General features: G+C 37.5%; 1 protein-coding gene across 1 annotated transcript; it reads left to right on the top strand.

Moving 5' to 3' along the window:
* The first annotated feature begins 614 nt into the window (after window positions 1-614).
* On the top strand, window positions 615-16,751 carry LOC129238886 (uncharacterized). Its single transcript, XM_054874111.1, has 3 exons — window positions 615-1,151; window positions 14,431-14,563; window positions 16,624-16,751. The coding sequence occupies exons 1-3, from the start codon at window positions 986-988 to the stop codon at window positions 16,730-16,732; spliced, it is 408 nt and encodes a 135-aa protein (XP_054730086.1). The 5' UTR covers window positions 615-985; the 3' UTR covers window positions 16,733-16,751.
* Window positions 16,752-17,334: the final 583 nt, after the last annotated feature.

Raw genomic sequence — 17,334 nt, 5'->3', positions numbered from 1 at the left:
GTCAAAATTTATGTGCACTCTACACTTGATCTGATTGCGAGCTACAGACACGCATACCATAAGTATATATACATATATGTGTATGTAGGTGTGTATGTGTATGTAGGTATGCATGTAAGTACGGGTATTTTCATTCATTAAAAGAATATTTCGCATTGAAATATCCAAAGTGAAGCGCTGTCAGTCGATTTTGAACATTAGAGATGTGGTTGCTGCGCACGCAAGTCGCGAAAGTAAGAGTGGTTGGTTGGTGTAATGATGGAAACAGTAGAGTGTCAAAAATGAAAAAAAAAAAATATTTATAAATTGAATTTTTTGTTTGTTGTTGCTATTAGTTTTAAAAATATCACACTTCTGACTTTTTGCAGTAAGTAACGCAAGCTGAATGTGCGGCTTGGTTGGTTGTTCACCCCCAATTACTAGCATTTTTGCTGCCATACAAACTGTGTGCATATATATGTACTTATATATATACTCGTACATATTCATACATTCCCTTTGATGGCAGTTAGCAGTTGTTAAACGTTTGCTACTTGAGCATCAGCCATCAGCGGTTTTCGAGCACCCACATAAAATCGCACAAGTTGCGTAGGTCGCAGGTGGTTGCCTGGCACAGAGCAACGATGTTGATGTGAAAATATGCTCAGTACAGGGGTGGCTCTCGCTGTGCATAAATGTCGGAAAGGCGGTGAATGTGGATATTCGCAGGAAAACACCTTAACACAATTAAACCTTTTTGAGCTGGCTGGCAATCTTAACGTAGATAAATTAATTGCGGCCCAAATAGCAGCCAAATCAAAAAGAACGTGAAGACGGCTTCAAACGATAATCACTTCCTGCAACTAAAAGCGTAGTAGTAGCACTCTAAAAACTTATTTCGTCGAAAAAAAAGAAATAAAAGCAAAACAAAAAAAAAAAAGAAACGAATTATAGAGCTACAAAGAAAACAAATAAGCTGCCTTTTTGTTTTGTGAGTTGACTTTCAATGGCGCGTTTTGTGATTTATTTCTTGGTCATTAGTTCACTGTTGATTTGTCATGAAAATGTGCGTCAGGGTTGGAGCAGCGGTATGGCGGAGGCAACAAATGGGCATGGTGGCCAGCTGGAGGGACGCGACCGTCATCATCATGAAAGGGGTGGACACATAAGACGTGAGTTGATGAGTTGCTGGTAGTGAAAATATCGCTAGCGTCATACTTTCATTATAAACGTGAAAGCAGTTTTTTCTTGATTCTTCTTAATTGCCAATTAAGCTAAATTCTTATGAAAAGGATTATTTGATATGGAATTGGAGATGTGGTTTTTTGTGCTGCAGTAAATGAAAAGCAAAATCATTTATTAAAGTGAGAAAGTGAAAATATAAAAAAATAGATTCTAATAAGTTTACAATAAATGCGTGGAAAAAAGTGGAAGGCGCACAGCTGAAAGAGGAAAAGCTCGGCTCAACGAACATTTTATAAAATTACTCCCTGACACCCGTTTTGGGTGTTTGCACGAGCTCCTCCCTCTATTTGTGGAGGGACCTATGTACAGTTTTAAGCCGACTCCGAATGCCAGCTATTTTTCTACGAGGAGCTTTTTCATGGCAAAAATACACCCTGAGGTTTGCCATTGGCTGCCGAGAGACGACTGCTATTAGAAATTAGAACAAAGGATAGATGCGTTGTATTTGTATATACGCCCTCTATTAAAAAAAAAAAGAAAACAAAACCAAAAAAAAACCTAAATTTTTCTGCTTGTACCGGCGTATATTTTATCCCAAATATCTTTTTTTATTATACAATATATTCGTCGTTTGCTTGAATACTCAATTTTTCATGCTCTTACAAATTACACTCGACTGTAAAAATAATTAATAATACAAATTACTATGCACCTGAAACTATAAATTTTATATGGTAATGCTGCATAATCGGTTTTGCGTTTGCTTATCAATTTAATTTAAAAGAAAGTCTAAATTTTCAAAAATTTATTTTAAATATTTATACTCAATCTGTATTATCAGATCAGTCCATAAGTTCGTGCGTTTTTAAAAGGTGGTTTTAAAATTAATAAAAAAGATGTTTAAAGTATTTATTAATCAATAATATATTTTCCTTCATTATTTGCAATGTCTTCCCAACGTTTAGGCAAATTTTTAATTCCCTGCTCAAAAAATTTTTTGTCCTTGGAGCCAAAATACGCTTCGATATCCGTTTTTATAGCTTCTTTTGAGGAGTAGTTCTTTTGTTACTCATATGGGGTTGAAGTCCACGGAAAAGGTGATAATCACAAGGTGCAATATCCGGAGAGTATAGTGGAGCTCGTTAAGCTTGCCTAATGTTTGCCTTGCGGTATGAGGTCTTGCGTTGTCGTGGTGAAACAAAACTTCGCGTCTATTCACTAAAGACAGTCGATTTTTGTTAAGAGCTTCATTCAGGTTTGATAGCTGATGGGAATAGTAATCAGCAGTTATCGTCTGGTTTGATTCCAGAAGTTCATAATAAACAATACCGGCCATATCCCACCAAATAGACAGGAGAATCTTCTTGGGGTGAAGGCCATCTCTAGGGGTCGGTTCTGGTGTTTCATCTTTATCTAACCATTGGCGTTTACGAACAGGATTATTGTAAAGGACCTATTTTTCATCACCAGTAACGATAAGGTTCAAAAAACTTTCATTTTAAAGCAGTTGCAGCAGCTGAGAGCACACATTCACTCTCTGCTGAAGGTTGGCGACGGAAAGTCTATGCGGAACCCATGTTCCCAGCTTTGAAACCTTTCCCAACTGAATCAGGTCCCTATGAACTGTTCCATGCGATGAATTTAACCTCTGAGCTATCATATCGACTGTTAAATTTGGCTCAGCTTCCACGAGTTCGAGCAAGGCGTCGGAGTTAATGACTTCAAGACGACCAGCGCGCGGGGCATCTTTCACGTCGCAGTTACCACTTCGGAATTTTGAAAACCACTTTTGCGCAGTCCTTACACTCACGGTATCCTCTCCGTGAACAGTGTGTATTTCTGCAGCAGCAGTTGTTGCATTTTTACCACTTTTATAAAAAAAATACAAAACATGCCTATTATACGCGTTCGAAAATTCCATTTTATTTTTAACAACACGTGCTTCTATCCGCGATTAAAATCACTTGTTGAATGCACAACATATCAAGGAAAATATAAATAGTTCCGTTATAACTTCTGCTCCAATACGAACGAGACGTTATCAATAAAACGGTCCGCGGATGACATATGGCAAAAATAATTTTTTTGTTTTTTGGTAGGACTGTTATAAGCTTACATGGCAAATTTCAGCGTGATATGTCACATAGTTTGTTTTCTGTGCTACTGTAAACAAGTCAAGCTCGAGTGTGTTCTTCGAATTCTCTTTTATGACTTCAATTGTCTCAAAATGTTTTCCACGGAGCGGCAACTTGAGCTTGGGAAACAGGAAAAAGTCACATGGAGCCATATCAGGCGAATGCGGTGCTTGCGGAACGATATTAACATTATTTTTGTTCAAATAATCGCGAACAAGACGTGATGTATGAGCTGGTGCATTATCGTGATGCAAAAACCATGACTTGTTGTCCCACAATTCCTTCCTTTTAAGACGAATGTTCTCGCGCAAACACTTTAAAACGTCTAAATAATATTCAGCGTTAACCGATTTTGCGATTTGTGCGATTTTCAAGCACAATTTTTCCGATGTTTTCGTCGTTTACTGATGTTGCTGGACGACGTCCATGAGGCAAGTTTTCAACCGATGTACGGCCCTCTTTGAACGATTTGTACCACTGGAAAACACGTGCACGCGATAGAGCAGAGTCCCCATAGGTTGTCTGCATCATTTTTAAGGCGTCTGAAGGCGAAATTTTATTGGAATAACAAAATTTCAAACAAATTCTTTGTTCAACTTGAATTTCCATCGTTAAATTCGAAGAACACACTCGAGCTTGACATGTTTACAGTAGCACAGAAAACAAACTATGTAACATATCACGCTGAAATTTGCCATGTAAGCTTATAACAGTCCTACCAAAAAACAAAAAAATTTTTTTTTGCCATATGTCATCCGTGGACCGTTTTGTTGATAACGTCTCGTTCATATTTGAGTAGACGATATTCCGCGAATAATTTTTTGTATGCAAAAATCGTACAAAAGTGAAATTATGGGTAAAATACGCACGAACTTATGGACTGACCTGATATTTATATGGGTATCAAACGAAGTCGTATCGATTTAGATTTAGATTTATTGGAGATTTGCTCTTCGATCTTAAGGTCTTTTGCGCCCTTTACTCATTGCAATATCTGATCCAGACTCAGGTCTTTTATTAAACTTAAGATAGAGCGGTGTTGGGCCGACTCTCTTCCGGCTGCAAAGGCCGATATGTCTCAACCTTCTACGCGCTAAAGGAGAAGATGCATTGAAGTCGCCCAGGATTGGTGGCAAACAAGAGGTTACGACAAGAGTCAGTGGACCAGTGGACGACGGATATATCCAGTCATTTAAAAGAATTTTTTTTTGTTTTTCACCAGAACACATGCAGTGTACAATAATGTACTTTCAAAAATGTATCCAAAATATCCTTGAAATTTCCCAATGAATTATTAAAAAAAAATGTGCGTTAAATATTATCCTTTACTTCATTCATACCACAAATTCATTCGTTCGTTTTTATAAAACAGCAAGAAGTTTTATAAAAACGTAAAAGATAAGTTCGTCCCCTTAGTATTAAAATAGCCTATAAATTTTTTGATGTTTTGAGAAAATGAATTTCAAACTTTTTGTCGAAAGTAGCTCTCACTCAAATCTCGTTATGTCTGCAAATATTTATTATTTTTTGACTGACGTTTTGACCCACTTTGTGGAACTAGAATTTGACAAAATTTTGACCACATATAAAATCGACGATGGAGAATCCAAAAATTCAATAAAAAAATAATAGCCTATGAGCACATAGGCTATTGTTATACTAAGGGGACGAGTTGACCTTCCTTTCTATGAAATAAAGTATACGCAGTGGAGGCCTCTGTTTATGTTTTCGTCTTTCAATTTTTGATTTTTTCCTGGACAGGATGACTCTGTAACCCGTAAAATATTAGCAGCGACGAAAGTTGCGATTTGTATCATTTTTAGAGTTATTTCCTTTTCACGACTTTTTAGAAATTTACATTCTTGCTTATAAAAAGAGTATAACGCAGATTTTCATCCTCTATAGCTCAAATTGAAGGTAAAGACGTTAGCAGTTTTTTTTTCGAATAGAGCTTGAATAGTTTTGTGTGATTTCAAATAAAGTTTTTGCGAGAATATCTCTTTAATGTCTCTATAATTTCATTTAAATTGAGAGTTTTAATCATTGAGGTGGCATAAAACGAAAAAACTACGATACAAATATTTGCTTACATATGGGTCTCCGCATTTTCCATAAGTTAGGTTAGGTGAAATGGCTGTCATCCGACACACTTAGGCACGAATAGTTCCATTGTGATATCAGTGGCGCTCGTCCTTTACACTCCTGAGCCTTCTCTAAACCAACCTGTGATTTTAATAAATTCTGTTAATTTCAGCAACCCTATTTAAGAGACTTCTTCAATGCTGTCAAGAAAGGTGAATCCAAGCATGGAGGGTCTTTTTCCGTATAGAGCAATGCATGTAAACAAGAAGTGTGCCACGGTTTCTTCTTCTTTAATAACTTGACATTTTCTACAAAAGTGTTTATGTGGACCCTCAGTATCTGTCTCCTAAGATTCAGTAGCGATTTTGAGCGGCCGTAGTTCCAATTTGAAAGACACTGCAGTGATTAAGCAAGCGCAAGTACACACAAATGCCCAGCCCTACAGAGAAAACTCCTCCACCTAACTGTTCATTAATCTTAGATCTGTCAGTTAATTTTTCATAACCTATGAGAAAAATGCTATGAGGCCCTAGGGCTTAAAAATTCCTTTCATTTTGCGGCATTTTGTAAAATTTTAATGTGAACTCTTTTGGCCATCCTGCTCAATTTTCAGTGCAATTTTCCTAAATTGTTGAATGGTCTACCCCGGCCTCCGTTTCAGTATTTCTTATCTCATGCAACTCAACAATTCCACTTAAACTACGAGTATAATAAAATGATTTTAACTATAGTCTACTGATTCAGTTAGGCCGAGCAGTGAAAGTATTTTATTAAAATTTGCAAAAAAAAAACCACACCGCGTTCTTCGATAAGTTTTTTTTTTCCATTTTTCTATGGAATTGCTCAGCAACTCTGACCTTTATACGCTAAAGCTTTTGTATACGGCGTTTGCGCATTCTAAACTTGATTATGCATGCCTCAGTTGGTCTCCGTATTATCATAGGTATATAAGTACGTGCAATGCTGCTGGAATTTAACGCATCCAGAAAGTATTCCTACATTTCGAGTTGCGTACTTTACGTTTTTCGGATTCTATCCTTATCTATGAAGCGCGATACTTATTGATCAACTTAAAATCATTGCAGAACAGGAGAGTAATCTTTTCTTTGTGTTTAATTTTTGATTTGATTCGTGGTGCTGTTGACTGTCCGATGCTTCTTGAGAGGTATATCTTTCATATTCCGGCCAGAGCTCTAAGTAGTTCGTAGCTCGGAGTTTTTCTATGTTGGTCTCTCAAAGTCTCCTATTTCGAGAGCTTTAATTGAGTTTCATAAAAGCTCTAAAATAAATCCCTAAATTAGTCACCCTATACTAAGACTTATAATATAATTTCTGCAAATGGAGTCGTACGTCAATAATATTTGACAATTGAAAGTTATCCATTCATCAAAAACCTTTTTTGTTTGATTTAGTAAAAAATTTATTTAGGCAAAAAAACCTTAAAATGTGATTAACTCTGAATAACTTTTTGAGTCAAATATATAAATATTGTAAAAAATAATTTCTAAGTCAGCATTAATTTAAATCACAAAAGGAATTAAATGCAGTTATCCAAAGAAATCAAATATCCCTCGATAGTAAGCTCCTCTGGAAATCACACGTTGAAACAAGGACATCCAAAGCACTGACAGCCTTCTGGCAGTGCAAGGAGGTTTTTGGAAAAACGTTGGGTCTTCTCCTAGCAAGGTTCTATGGATCTACACGGCTATGATAAGACCTATTATCACCTGTGCATCAGTGGTCTGGAAGAGTAGACTCTCTCTCGTGGGAGTCAGGAGGACCTTATCGAGACTACAACGCACTGTGGCCATCTGTTGCAGCGGAGCTTTCCCGACTACTTCAGGCCCGGCATTAGATGCTCTGATTGGTTTACCACCACTTGATGCTTTAATCCAAGTAGAGGCCTTGAAGGCCATCTGCAGGCCGAAACACAATGGGAACTGGTACGGCCCCTGTCCGTCATTGGAAAACATAGAAGGCATGGACTTCGATGCCCGTGGACTCCATGCCATCAAGAGTCGTACTTGAAAAGAGATACAGTGCGTAGGCCCAATTGTGGTCATACTCAGAAAATGAGCACTGTTTTCGCATTTTCAAGATTACTCCAGGACCGAGCACGGATCCGGCTCTAGAGTTTGCGTGGAATCCAGCAGGACAAAACTACACTTTGCACTTGGAATGCATACATCTGTGTTTCAAGTGGAGGTGTATGCAGTTCAAGAAGCGATGAACTTCGTTGTGGAAAACAGTTGGGGAAGCAGATCTATATGTGTCTCCAGCGACAGCCAAGCTGCGCTCATGAGCTTAGACATCCCACCAACCACATCAGAGGTAGTCGAGTCCTGTAAATCCAGGTCAAACTATGTCGGTAGACATAATAGCCTGATGCTAACATGCGACCCGGGACACGTGAGTATCGTGGGTAACGAGATCTCTGACTCCTTCGCTAGGATGGGCTCTGAGGAAAACTTCTTTGGCCCAAAGCCCGTTATGCCAGAGCCCGTGAACCACTTTCTGTGCATCTGCCCTGCCTTCGCTCGAATTAGGTTTTCTTCGGAGCTTGGGTAGATTTAAAGAAATGTAAATCAAAGAACAAAAAAAAAAGACAAATTGCTACTTCATCAAAAAAGAGACTTCTTTATGTAACCGCGCCGGGTTCGTCCTTCCTTGGGTGTCAGGCGACTTGTTGTTCTTCCACAATTAAGGAACCTGCAGCGTCACCTGCGAACGGCAAATGGTGTTTTAGGAAAAACATTTTCTGTAATTGGATATTCCACATTTGATATTCCACGCTCACAGTGGGTCTCTTAAGGCGGACACTACCGAACCCATTTGCCTTTCAAAATCGCTATGTGGCAAAAAATTATATAAGGTATTTTTTATGCTTTCTTTATTTTTTATTCAGATATTAATTTTATTTACATGCACCATTAGATTTGCAGAGTATCTTACAGTTAAGAGTTCCACAAGTCTTTCATTTCATAGTTATTTGCTACTAAGGCTGGAAAATGAGAAACCAAAAGCCCAAAAAATTCGAGAATGAACTAATTTCTTTAATCACTTCAGGTATTTCAAATTTAATTTAATAAAGCAATTCTCGTAATTAAAAACTTAAATTTAAAATATATAAATTAAAACTAAATAGATACGGAGATTTTTGATATATTAAGACATGCTGAAACTCTACTTCTTGGACGATTATTTTTCAAACCTGTATTTTATTAACTTTTACATTTCACACAGGTTACATTATAGAGAATAACTAGAATATATGTATGTATATACAACTTTTTAATAATTTTATTTTAATAAAAATCTGGGTGTTAGCACTTAAATTGGCTTAAAAATCGCGTTGACTTTTACGATTTTTTAATTTTATTATTTATTATACAGATTAATAAATTAAACCTAAAAAATGTGATTTAACCACTAGCCATAAAGACCATTGGCCTAATTACAATGTAATTTTTTTGGAGGTGGTCGAGCATTCTTTATATGGCAGAAAATACATGACATGAAAAATTAACATGAATTTCGAGCCATTTCCAATTGATATAATAATAACACACCCGAATTGAATGGGTTACTAAACTCCGTACCTCGAATACCTAAGAATTCTGACGAAAGAGCTACAAATTTTAAGGATTTTTTTTTTAATTTTGTACAAAGCTCGAAATTTTAAATTGTATGGTTTTCGTTGCATTATTACCTATTGGGTTGGCAATTAAGTAATTGCGGATTTTTTTTTTAGAAAATCAGCGACAAGTTTTTCATGGTATTTAGTTCCTTTCCTTTATTCTGTAATGTATTGCTGATTTTGATCAATGACCTTTTGGCATCTTTCAGGCAGCATCATAATCTCACGTTCATAAAACTTCTGGTTTTTATAAGCAAAAAACTGAATCAAGTACGATTTGACATCATCATCATTATTGAAATTTTTACCATTCAAGAAGTTTTGTAAAGATCGAAACAAAAAGTAATCAGATGGTGCAAGGTTAGGACTACATGGTGGATGTGGGAAAACCCTCCATAGTAAGTTCCAATAATTTTTGGCGTGTGGGCTTGCATTGTCATGATGGAATACAATACTCCTTCGATTTGTCAATTCGGGCCGCTTTTCTTCAACTGCATTGATTAATTTCGTTAGTTGTTCAATGTAGACATCAGAATTGAACATTCGGTTGGGTGGTAAGAGTTCAAAGCAGACAATTCCTTTATAATCCCACGAAACTGATAACAAAACCTTCTTTTGATGAATATCAGCTTTTGATGTTGTTTGAGTTGGTTCACCTGACCTGCTCTACGATCTTTTCCGCTTGATATTGTTGTGAACAACCCATTTTTCATCGCCAGTTATCAGTCGTTTTAAAAATGGATCATTTTCACTACGTTTCTTTAGCAAATCGCAGCTGTTAAATGCGTTTATTTCAGTTCGTGAGGACCCATGTATCGAGTCTTTGAAGATAGCCAAGTTGTTTTAAGTAATTTTCATTGCATGTATGAGATTCATGAAGCTTCTCTGCAATCTCACGTGTTGTACTGTGATGATTCGAATCGATTATATTTAGTTTTGATTAGGGCGTCATCAGCTTCAACTGGACGACCAGAGCGTTTTTCATCTTTGAGTGACAAATCACCAGAACGAAATTTGGCAAACCAATTATGACACTGCCGTTCTTTTAAGACTTTGCGACCATAAATAGCACATAACTTTTTATGAGCTTGCGATGCGGGTTTCTCTTTGCGGAAATAACAAAAAGCAAAATATGACAAAAATGTTCCATTTAATTTTCCATTCTTCAACGAACGCCAAACGAAAACTACGCAACCGATCAAAAAACTTTCTTTTTACTGATTGAAAGCTGAATTTCGTACTATCAAATAAGAAAATGTGCTTTACATTTTTACTACGGCTGTAAACTTGAAAATTCAACTGAAGCCATCTATGAGTAAAATGCGCAATTACTTAGTTGCCATCCCAATATATTTCCACAAAAATAGTCAAAGAAGCTATAGATTCTAGAACACACACTTGAAATCAGAGGTCGGCAAAGCTCAGTCTTGCGAGCTGTGCACTCAACGTACTCAAGGAATTTGACTGACAGAAAAATATGATAGAATTATACAAGGTGAAGTCCAAAATAAACAAGGCTGAGCTCAAATAAAAACGACAGAAGCTTTGTTCTGATAATTTCGAGTTTATTTATTCATAATAGTTCTCTCTGGCCTCGATACACCCTTCTGCGGGATCTAAAAGCTTTTCGAAAGAATGTTTCAGGTCATTGACCGGAATGTTCTTCAGGATGTCGGTACAAACCTTTTGGATTTTTGGATGGCCTCTCTGGACGCAAAATGTTTTGCTTTCATGGGCAAAAGCAATTTTTCACAGGGAGGCATATCAGGCGGTGAGTCATTGATGGTTAAAATGCGATTTTTAGTCAAAAAATCAGTCGATGAGATGGTGCTTTTTCATGCAATAAGCGCCAGCTTCCTACTGCGCGATATTCACGGCGAGTTCGACGAATGCGATGCAATAAACGTGGCAAATCGCTAAGATAGAAAATTGCATTGACGGTTTGGCCCATTGGCACGAATTTCTTGTGGACAATTCCCTTGGACTCGTAAAAATAAAAGAGCATCGACTTGATTTGTGATTTCCCCTAACGCAATGTTTTACGTGGTGGCTCGTCTGGGGCACTGGATGCTTAATTTAAGGTTCATGTTGGAAATACCACGTTTCATCATCAGTTACAAGGTTGTAAAGGAAGTTCTCGCCTCTTTAATGAGGTATTTCGAATGTTGAATTCTGAGCAATTTTTGGTCCTCAGTTAACCGGTTTTTTTTTCTTTTATCCGAAGGGGGGGGGGGGGAATCTTACATAGATATCGTCCACATAGACGGTATGCACGATTCATACTGATCGCTAAAGGTGCACCTCATTCGGGACCACGCACAGTCAGTATAAGTACTAAACTGGACTTGCGAAACAGTACACCTACGTACTAAACCCTAACTCGGACCTCTGTAGTTTTAGTTTGCCCTGCGATATCGCCGTTTAAGTATTGCATCGCAGGGCCAAGCTGGCCAGTATGGCTCTTCATATATGTTTCAGTCTGTGTCTACCCTTCATTACTTGATTCTCTCTCTTCTCCTTAGCATCCATGTCCCGTCAGGAACTGTGTCAGGTAGTAATTCGTGTCACCACCTCTCCTTTGTCGCTAGGTCCCAGCTATTTTGCCACTCATTTATGGTCCCCTGTCTTTCTTTCTTAGGCTCTTCCCCCGTTAGTCGCTTGTTTAGGCTCTTGGCTTTGTTGTAGACTCTACCCAGTTCAGAGACCATCTGGAGGCATGCTGCCCGATATGACACCGACTGCTACATACGACACTGTCCTGAAAATACAGGCAACTCTAAGGGCACTTAGTCTAAAAACTCTTGAGAGTACCGCCATTACCATGGTTGCCTTTCCGCATGCTTTTTTAATGTGCTCGTTGAAGCTTAGTAACGCATCGAACATTCCACCCAAATATCTTGGTTGTGACGTTAAACTCATCAATGTTTTGTGTACTCGTTTCTAACTTTTTTCTACTCGTAATGAGAACTGCTGCTGGTTTTTGTCCTGCTAGCTGGAGTTTAACCGCCGTTAGACATTTTTTGACCTTTGTTGTTGCCTCGCTGCAGATGCTCTGAATCTGAAGAATTGTTTGGCGACTATGGTCAACGCGATGTCGTCTATCCTATCATTTGGAAGTTGCAGTATTCCATAATATAGCACATTCCATAGGATCGAGCCCAGTACAGATCCCTGCTGTGCCCCGCCCGTCACTGCATGCCTCTTCTGACCTTAATCTTTCTGACAGATAACCGCTTAAAACCGGTACTAGGTATGCTGGTGTTTTTTTGTTTTCTTCCAGAGCCTTCATAACTTGGGGCCGAGTAAAGGCTTCCTTGATATTCAAAGCCTTCTTGATATTCTTGATATTCAACTGAACAGTATTCTTTGTCACCAATCGTCCACCTGTCACCCTCAATAGCCTCGCTTGCAATGCTTGTCACGTTCCTGACGGCGTCGATGGTTGAACGACCTTTTCGGAAGCCAAACTGATGTCCGCATAGTTCTGCCGGCACTTTCTCCAGATGCTGCCCCAGGCGCATGCAGATTAATTTCTCCAAGATTTCACCCAGAGTATCTTTCATGCAGAGTGGCCGATATGAACTTGGGTCACCCGATAGTTTATTTGGTTTCTGAAGTAGGACTAATGCTCAGTTAAAATGCGAAAAGTCGATGTTTTGGAGATGTCAACTCCGATTCCATGAGTTTCAACGATGATTTCGGTAGATTTTTGGTAATTTAAGAACGATTTCGATGAAGTTTTCGGTGATTACTGATGTTGGGCGGCCCACATATTCATTGCCATTTATGTCCTCACAACTATCTCTGAAACCAGTAAACCACTCAACCATCTCAGAAACGTGTAAACCAATCATGAATTTCGCGCCAGAGATAGACACTCATCGCCATAGACTTTTTTCATCTAAACAAATGTTTCGGTTAGCGATTTACCGATTTTAAAACAAAATTTCATATTAGCTTTCTGTTCAAAACTCATTTTTGTACCGAGGACACAAATATACTGACACTTTAGACGCAATAATTTAGCTTCCACTGAACCGAATACCACCAAGCTTTCACTGTAAGTCAGCTAGGGATGTAACTTTTAACGCACTTTTTTTGTTTTTTTTCTCGTTGTTCACTCCTTTCGGGAGCAGAGGGCCTCCACAAGGCTTGTCTTGCGTTCGTTTCGTTAATCGATTTGATTTCTGACAGGTAGGTGATTAGCCTGCCACTACCAGTCCTAAGTGGTGGAAATGCCCGCCTGTCGTTGCTTAGGAACAACGCCTTCTTACTGCTTGGAGCGCCATCTGTGTTTCACATTTTTCTGCCAGAAGGATGGTTGAGGACTCCGCTAAATTTGGTGTGACCGCGCTATTACTGCGGCTGCCGGCTTCCTCTTGCTGGCGCCACTGAGCAAATGTGTAACTGTGTGGGTTCCTTTGCTTTTGCTTGTTTTACCACAATGCAAATAATGCGCTGACTATTGTGCGGGAGTAAGGATGGAAAGGATAAGTGTTTTGGGGTTGAGCAATGCGAATTGTTTTGTTTTATTAGGAAGAGGGAAAGTAGGTAAATCTTGTAAAAGTGCGAGGACCGAAGCCGCCTCCAACGCACTAACTCATTGAAAAGATGGCGCTTCAAAAGCATTTTTATGACGCCAGTCTTGTTTATTTTGGACTTCACCTTGTATTATTGTTTCTGGGAAACGGCTCTAACGATATTATAGAAATGTGGAAGTTTATTTTTGGAATCAAGCAAAATAAGGAAAAACACACGCCAACAGAAATTACGAAAGGTAGAGGAAAATGAATCATAAATAAAAATTAGAATGGTTAAAAGAAATCTATTTTTGCTGCTCAAGAGTTCTCAAATATTTACGAATGTATAATAATTACTTTGTTTCCAGGGTTACTTTTTTGCTTGCCTCTTGCTGATAAAATATATTAATATTTAATTAATTTGGACATTGTTGCCGAAAAAGCTTCATTAAATTCCATTTATTACACTTAAGTCAAATCCGTAATAAGTAAACATAAATGAATAATAAAAAACGAGCAATTCTAAAAACGTAAATCAGACTTACTGCACAAAACAAAACAAAAACAGAACTCAGGCGTCTGTTAAATGCCAGCAGCTGCAATACGAAGACCCAGCGAATGTTACTCTTCTGTTTGCACTTCATCATCTTCCATTTAAACGTGTCTGCAAGTCAAAGTAAAAACATATTTTTGCAATGAAAACACAGATATATTTATTCTCCTATATGCCCGTATAGATATGTATATTCACATCCTGCGCTGTATAGCAACAAAAGGAGTCTATTGTCACTTTAAAAATGAGAAAATAAACAATGGCTTTCTTGCTTTTACATAGAGTCTGCAACATCAAATGGAAGTGGTGATAAAAATATAATTTTTCTTTTTCTTCTAGGCGACCTGAATCATTGCTGGCGTCGTTACGATGGCTATAATTTACAAAGCACGATGGTCAATAAAAAGGAGCAGTTGAAGAAGCCATATGGCATACTGTGCAATTTCAAATGTACTTGGTTTTTCACAATAAAGTAAGTCCATCAAAATTGTGGGAAAATATTGTAATAATAGAAAATAAATTACTGGTTGCAGTATTGATGGTTTTTCTAAGTAAAGGGTGGTTAAGCTTTCAGGGCCGGTGTTGACTTTGAATAAAATACAATTTTTTTTAGGAAATTATTATCGTTTCTCTTTATTATGATAACATTGGTATGACTCAATTACGCATAGAGCAAAATATTGGCCAAATGATCACCGCGGCCTCACCGGCACACCTCCATCCGATGGTCCAAATTTTCGATGACGCTGAGCCATAATTGAGGTTCTATGTCGTTAATGTGCTGAACTATCTCATCCTTTAGCTCTTGAATTGTTGCTGATTTATCGACGTACACCTTTTCTTTCAAACAACCCCAAAGAAAGAAGTCTAACGGTGCCAAATCACATGATCTTGGCGGCCAATTGACATCGCCGCGGCGTGAGATTATTCGGCCATCAAATTTTTCGCGCAAAAGAGCCATTGTTTCGTTAGCTGTATGACAAGTGGCACCGTCCTGTTGAAACCACATATCGCCCACACCCATATCTTTCAATTCGGACCATAAAAAGTTCGTTATCATCTCACGATAGCGAACACTATTCACAGTGACTGCCTGACCGGCCTCATTTTGAAAAAAAATACGGCCCAATGATGCCGCCGGCCCATAAACCGCACCAAACAGTCACTCTTTGTGAATGCATTGGTTTTTCGGCAATCAGTCTTGGATTATCATTCGCCCAAATGCGGCAATTCTGCTTATTGACGAATCCACTGAGGTGAAAATGTGCCTCATCACTGAAGATGAAGTGGGCGATATGCATTTTGATTTGAACGCCCGTTTTCACAATAAACCTGAATAACTTTAACGCATTGCTTGATTATGTATCTTTCCATGGTTCAAATTGAGTTAGTCTGGAAAAAAAAAAATTAAATGAAATCTAGAAAAGAATTTCACGTTGAGGTGTGGTTTACATTTAGCATCGGCCCTTAAAATTTAACTACCCTTTATTAGACAATTAAATAGACACCATTTAACACTGAACTCTACTGTTTGGTGCCAGACGAATTTATTGAAGGTGGTGGCACTAGACCAACAACAACGTTTTGTACATTACAAAGTCACGACAAAAAAAAAAGTAGAAAAGAAAAAGAAACGGGCCAACTACGAACGGATGAAAAGCCGGCATGCATACGTCGATGGTACACATGGAATTCATTTTCGTAATTTCATTTTGTGCCGGCATCCGCCAAACGAAAAAATATAAAACCAAATCATTTGATATACTGATATCACGTGGCATTTGAATGATAATGTCACAGAATACTATGCGTGAGGAATGCATGCTGTGAGACCTGGAATTACCTCGAGTCCTCGCGTTGCGTTGGATGTATGGAGGATGAGGTGGAATCATCTCAGCCCCTTCTCCTTAGCTGCCCTGCTCTGGCGGGGTTAAAATCCAGGCATCTTGGCTTTTACTTCTTTGTTGCGCCTGCAGACTTGAGATTCATCTAAAATCTATCGGACAAGAGAAATTGGTTTTATTAATAGATAATTAATAGATAATCATCGAAGCTTTTTTTTCAAAATTAACAATATGGCGGCCTCAGGAAATGCTTTTCAGAATTTCAAGAAAACACCGACAATTAATTGTTTAAAGAAAATCAAAATTTTAGAAAAAAAATCCTTCTATCAGGCACGAGTTTTTTATGCTTTTCGAAAGCAGTATAAATTTTATTGAAATCTACCAAGCGGTTTTTAAGTTACAGTGATCACCAGTTCAAAAAACATAGTTTTGAGAAAAATGCATTTAAAGTTTTGCTATCTGCTTCGGAGCGCCCGAGCGCCCTTTGTTAATTGTTGAATAACTCGAAAAGTATTTGTCGTATTCACTTCAAACTTTCACAAAATATTTTTAAGATATTATACTTTGAGAAAAATTAAATTTTTTGAAAATTTTTATTACTCCTAACCCCTTAAACTCTTCGATTGAAACAATACACTTGGAAACTATTTTATTATATTATCAATTCAACATTTATTTTTCATTTCAGTTTTCCCACATGTGAATTCATTTATGATTACAAACTTTCTTGCTACTTATTTACATCACTGCCGGATTGTACTAACGTGAAATGTACGCTTCTGAATTTTTTTACATAAAATATAGCTAAATTTTGCATAGCCAATTATAGATATAATTATTTACAATTAAAATATTTTAAACTAAATTTAATTTAAGAAACTTTTGTAAATGCTTTAATTTAAACTAAATTAAATGTACATTTTTTTAAACTAAATAAACCAAAATATTTTAATTAATAATACCGAAATATTATTTTAATTGAATACATTTGATGATCAAATAGTTCCTATGCGCAAGTCTCTCAAGCGATTGTTGTAAATCAGATTAAATGTATGTAGCACTTTAATTTGCTTGACATGTCGCATATACTTCTGCTCCACGTTCCACTTGCCGCCGCAATGTGTGTGTGCCTTGACAATTATTTGAATCAGTTTTTTTATTTTTTATTTTAATTAAAGCTAAAATTTTCCATTTGTCCTTTTCTGTTTGCTTCCTGTGAATTGAATTGAAGATCTGCAAAGTTGCCTGCATCGCTTTATGTACATAATTTATAGTCTGCCAAGAATGCCAACGTTGATCAAATAGAAAATACCACGAGTTTACTCGTACTTGTCCCTTCACTGTTTCACATTAACAATTTAAACAAAATATACGAATGTTTAGTGCACTCAATGGACGC

This window comes from Anastrepha obliqua, chromosome 2 (assembly GCF_027943255.1).
Source record: "Anastrepha obliqua isolate idAnaObli1 chromosome 2, idAnaObli1_1.0, whole genome shotgun sequence".
Classification (NCBI taxonomy): Eukaryota; Metazoa; Arthropoda; class Insecta; order Diptera; family Tephritidae; genus Anastrepha; species Anastrepha obliqua.
Note: the sequence above shows the minus strand (reverse complement) of the source record. Positions and strands in the feature narration are given on the sequence as shown.

Coding starts and splice junctions, on each gene's coding strand:
- LOC129238886 (XM_054874111.1), top strand. CDS start 986: ATGGCGCGTTTTGTGATTTATTTCTTGGTCATTAGTTCACTGTTGATT. Junction 1,152..14,430: donor AAGGGGTGGACACATAAGAC/GTGAGTTGATGA, acceptor TTTTTCTTCTAG/GCGACCTGAATCATTGCTGG. Junction 14,564..16,623: donor ACTTGGTTTTTCACAATAAA/GTAAGTCCATCA, acceptor TTTTCATTTCAG/TTTTCCCACATGTGAATTCA.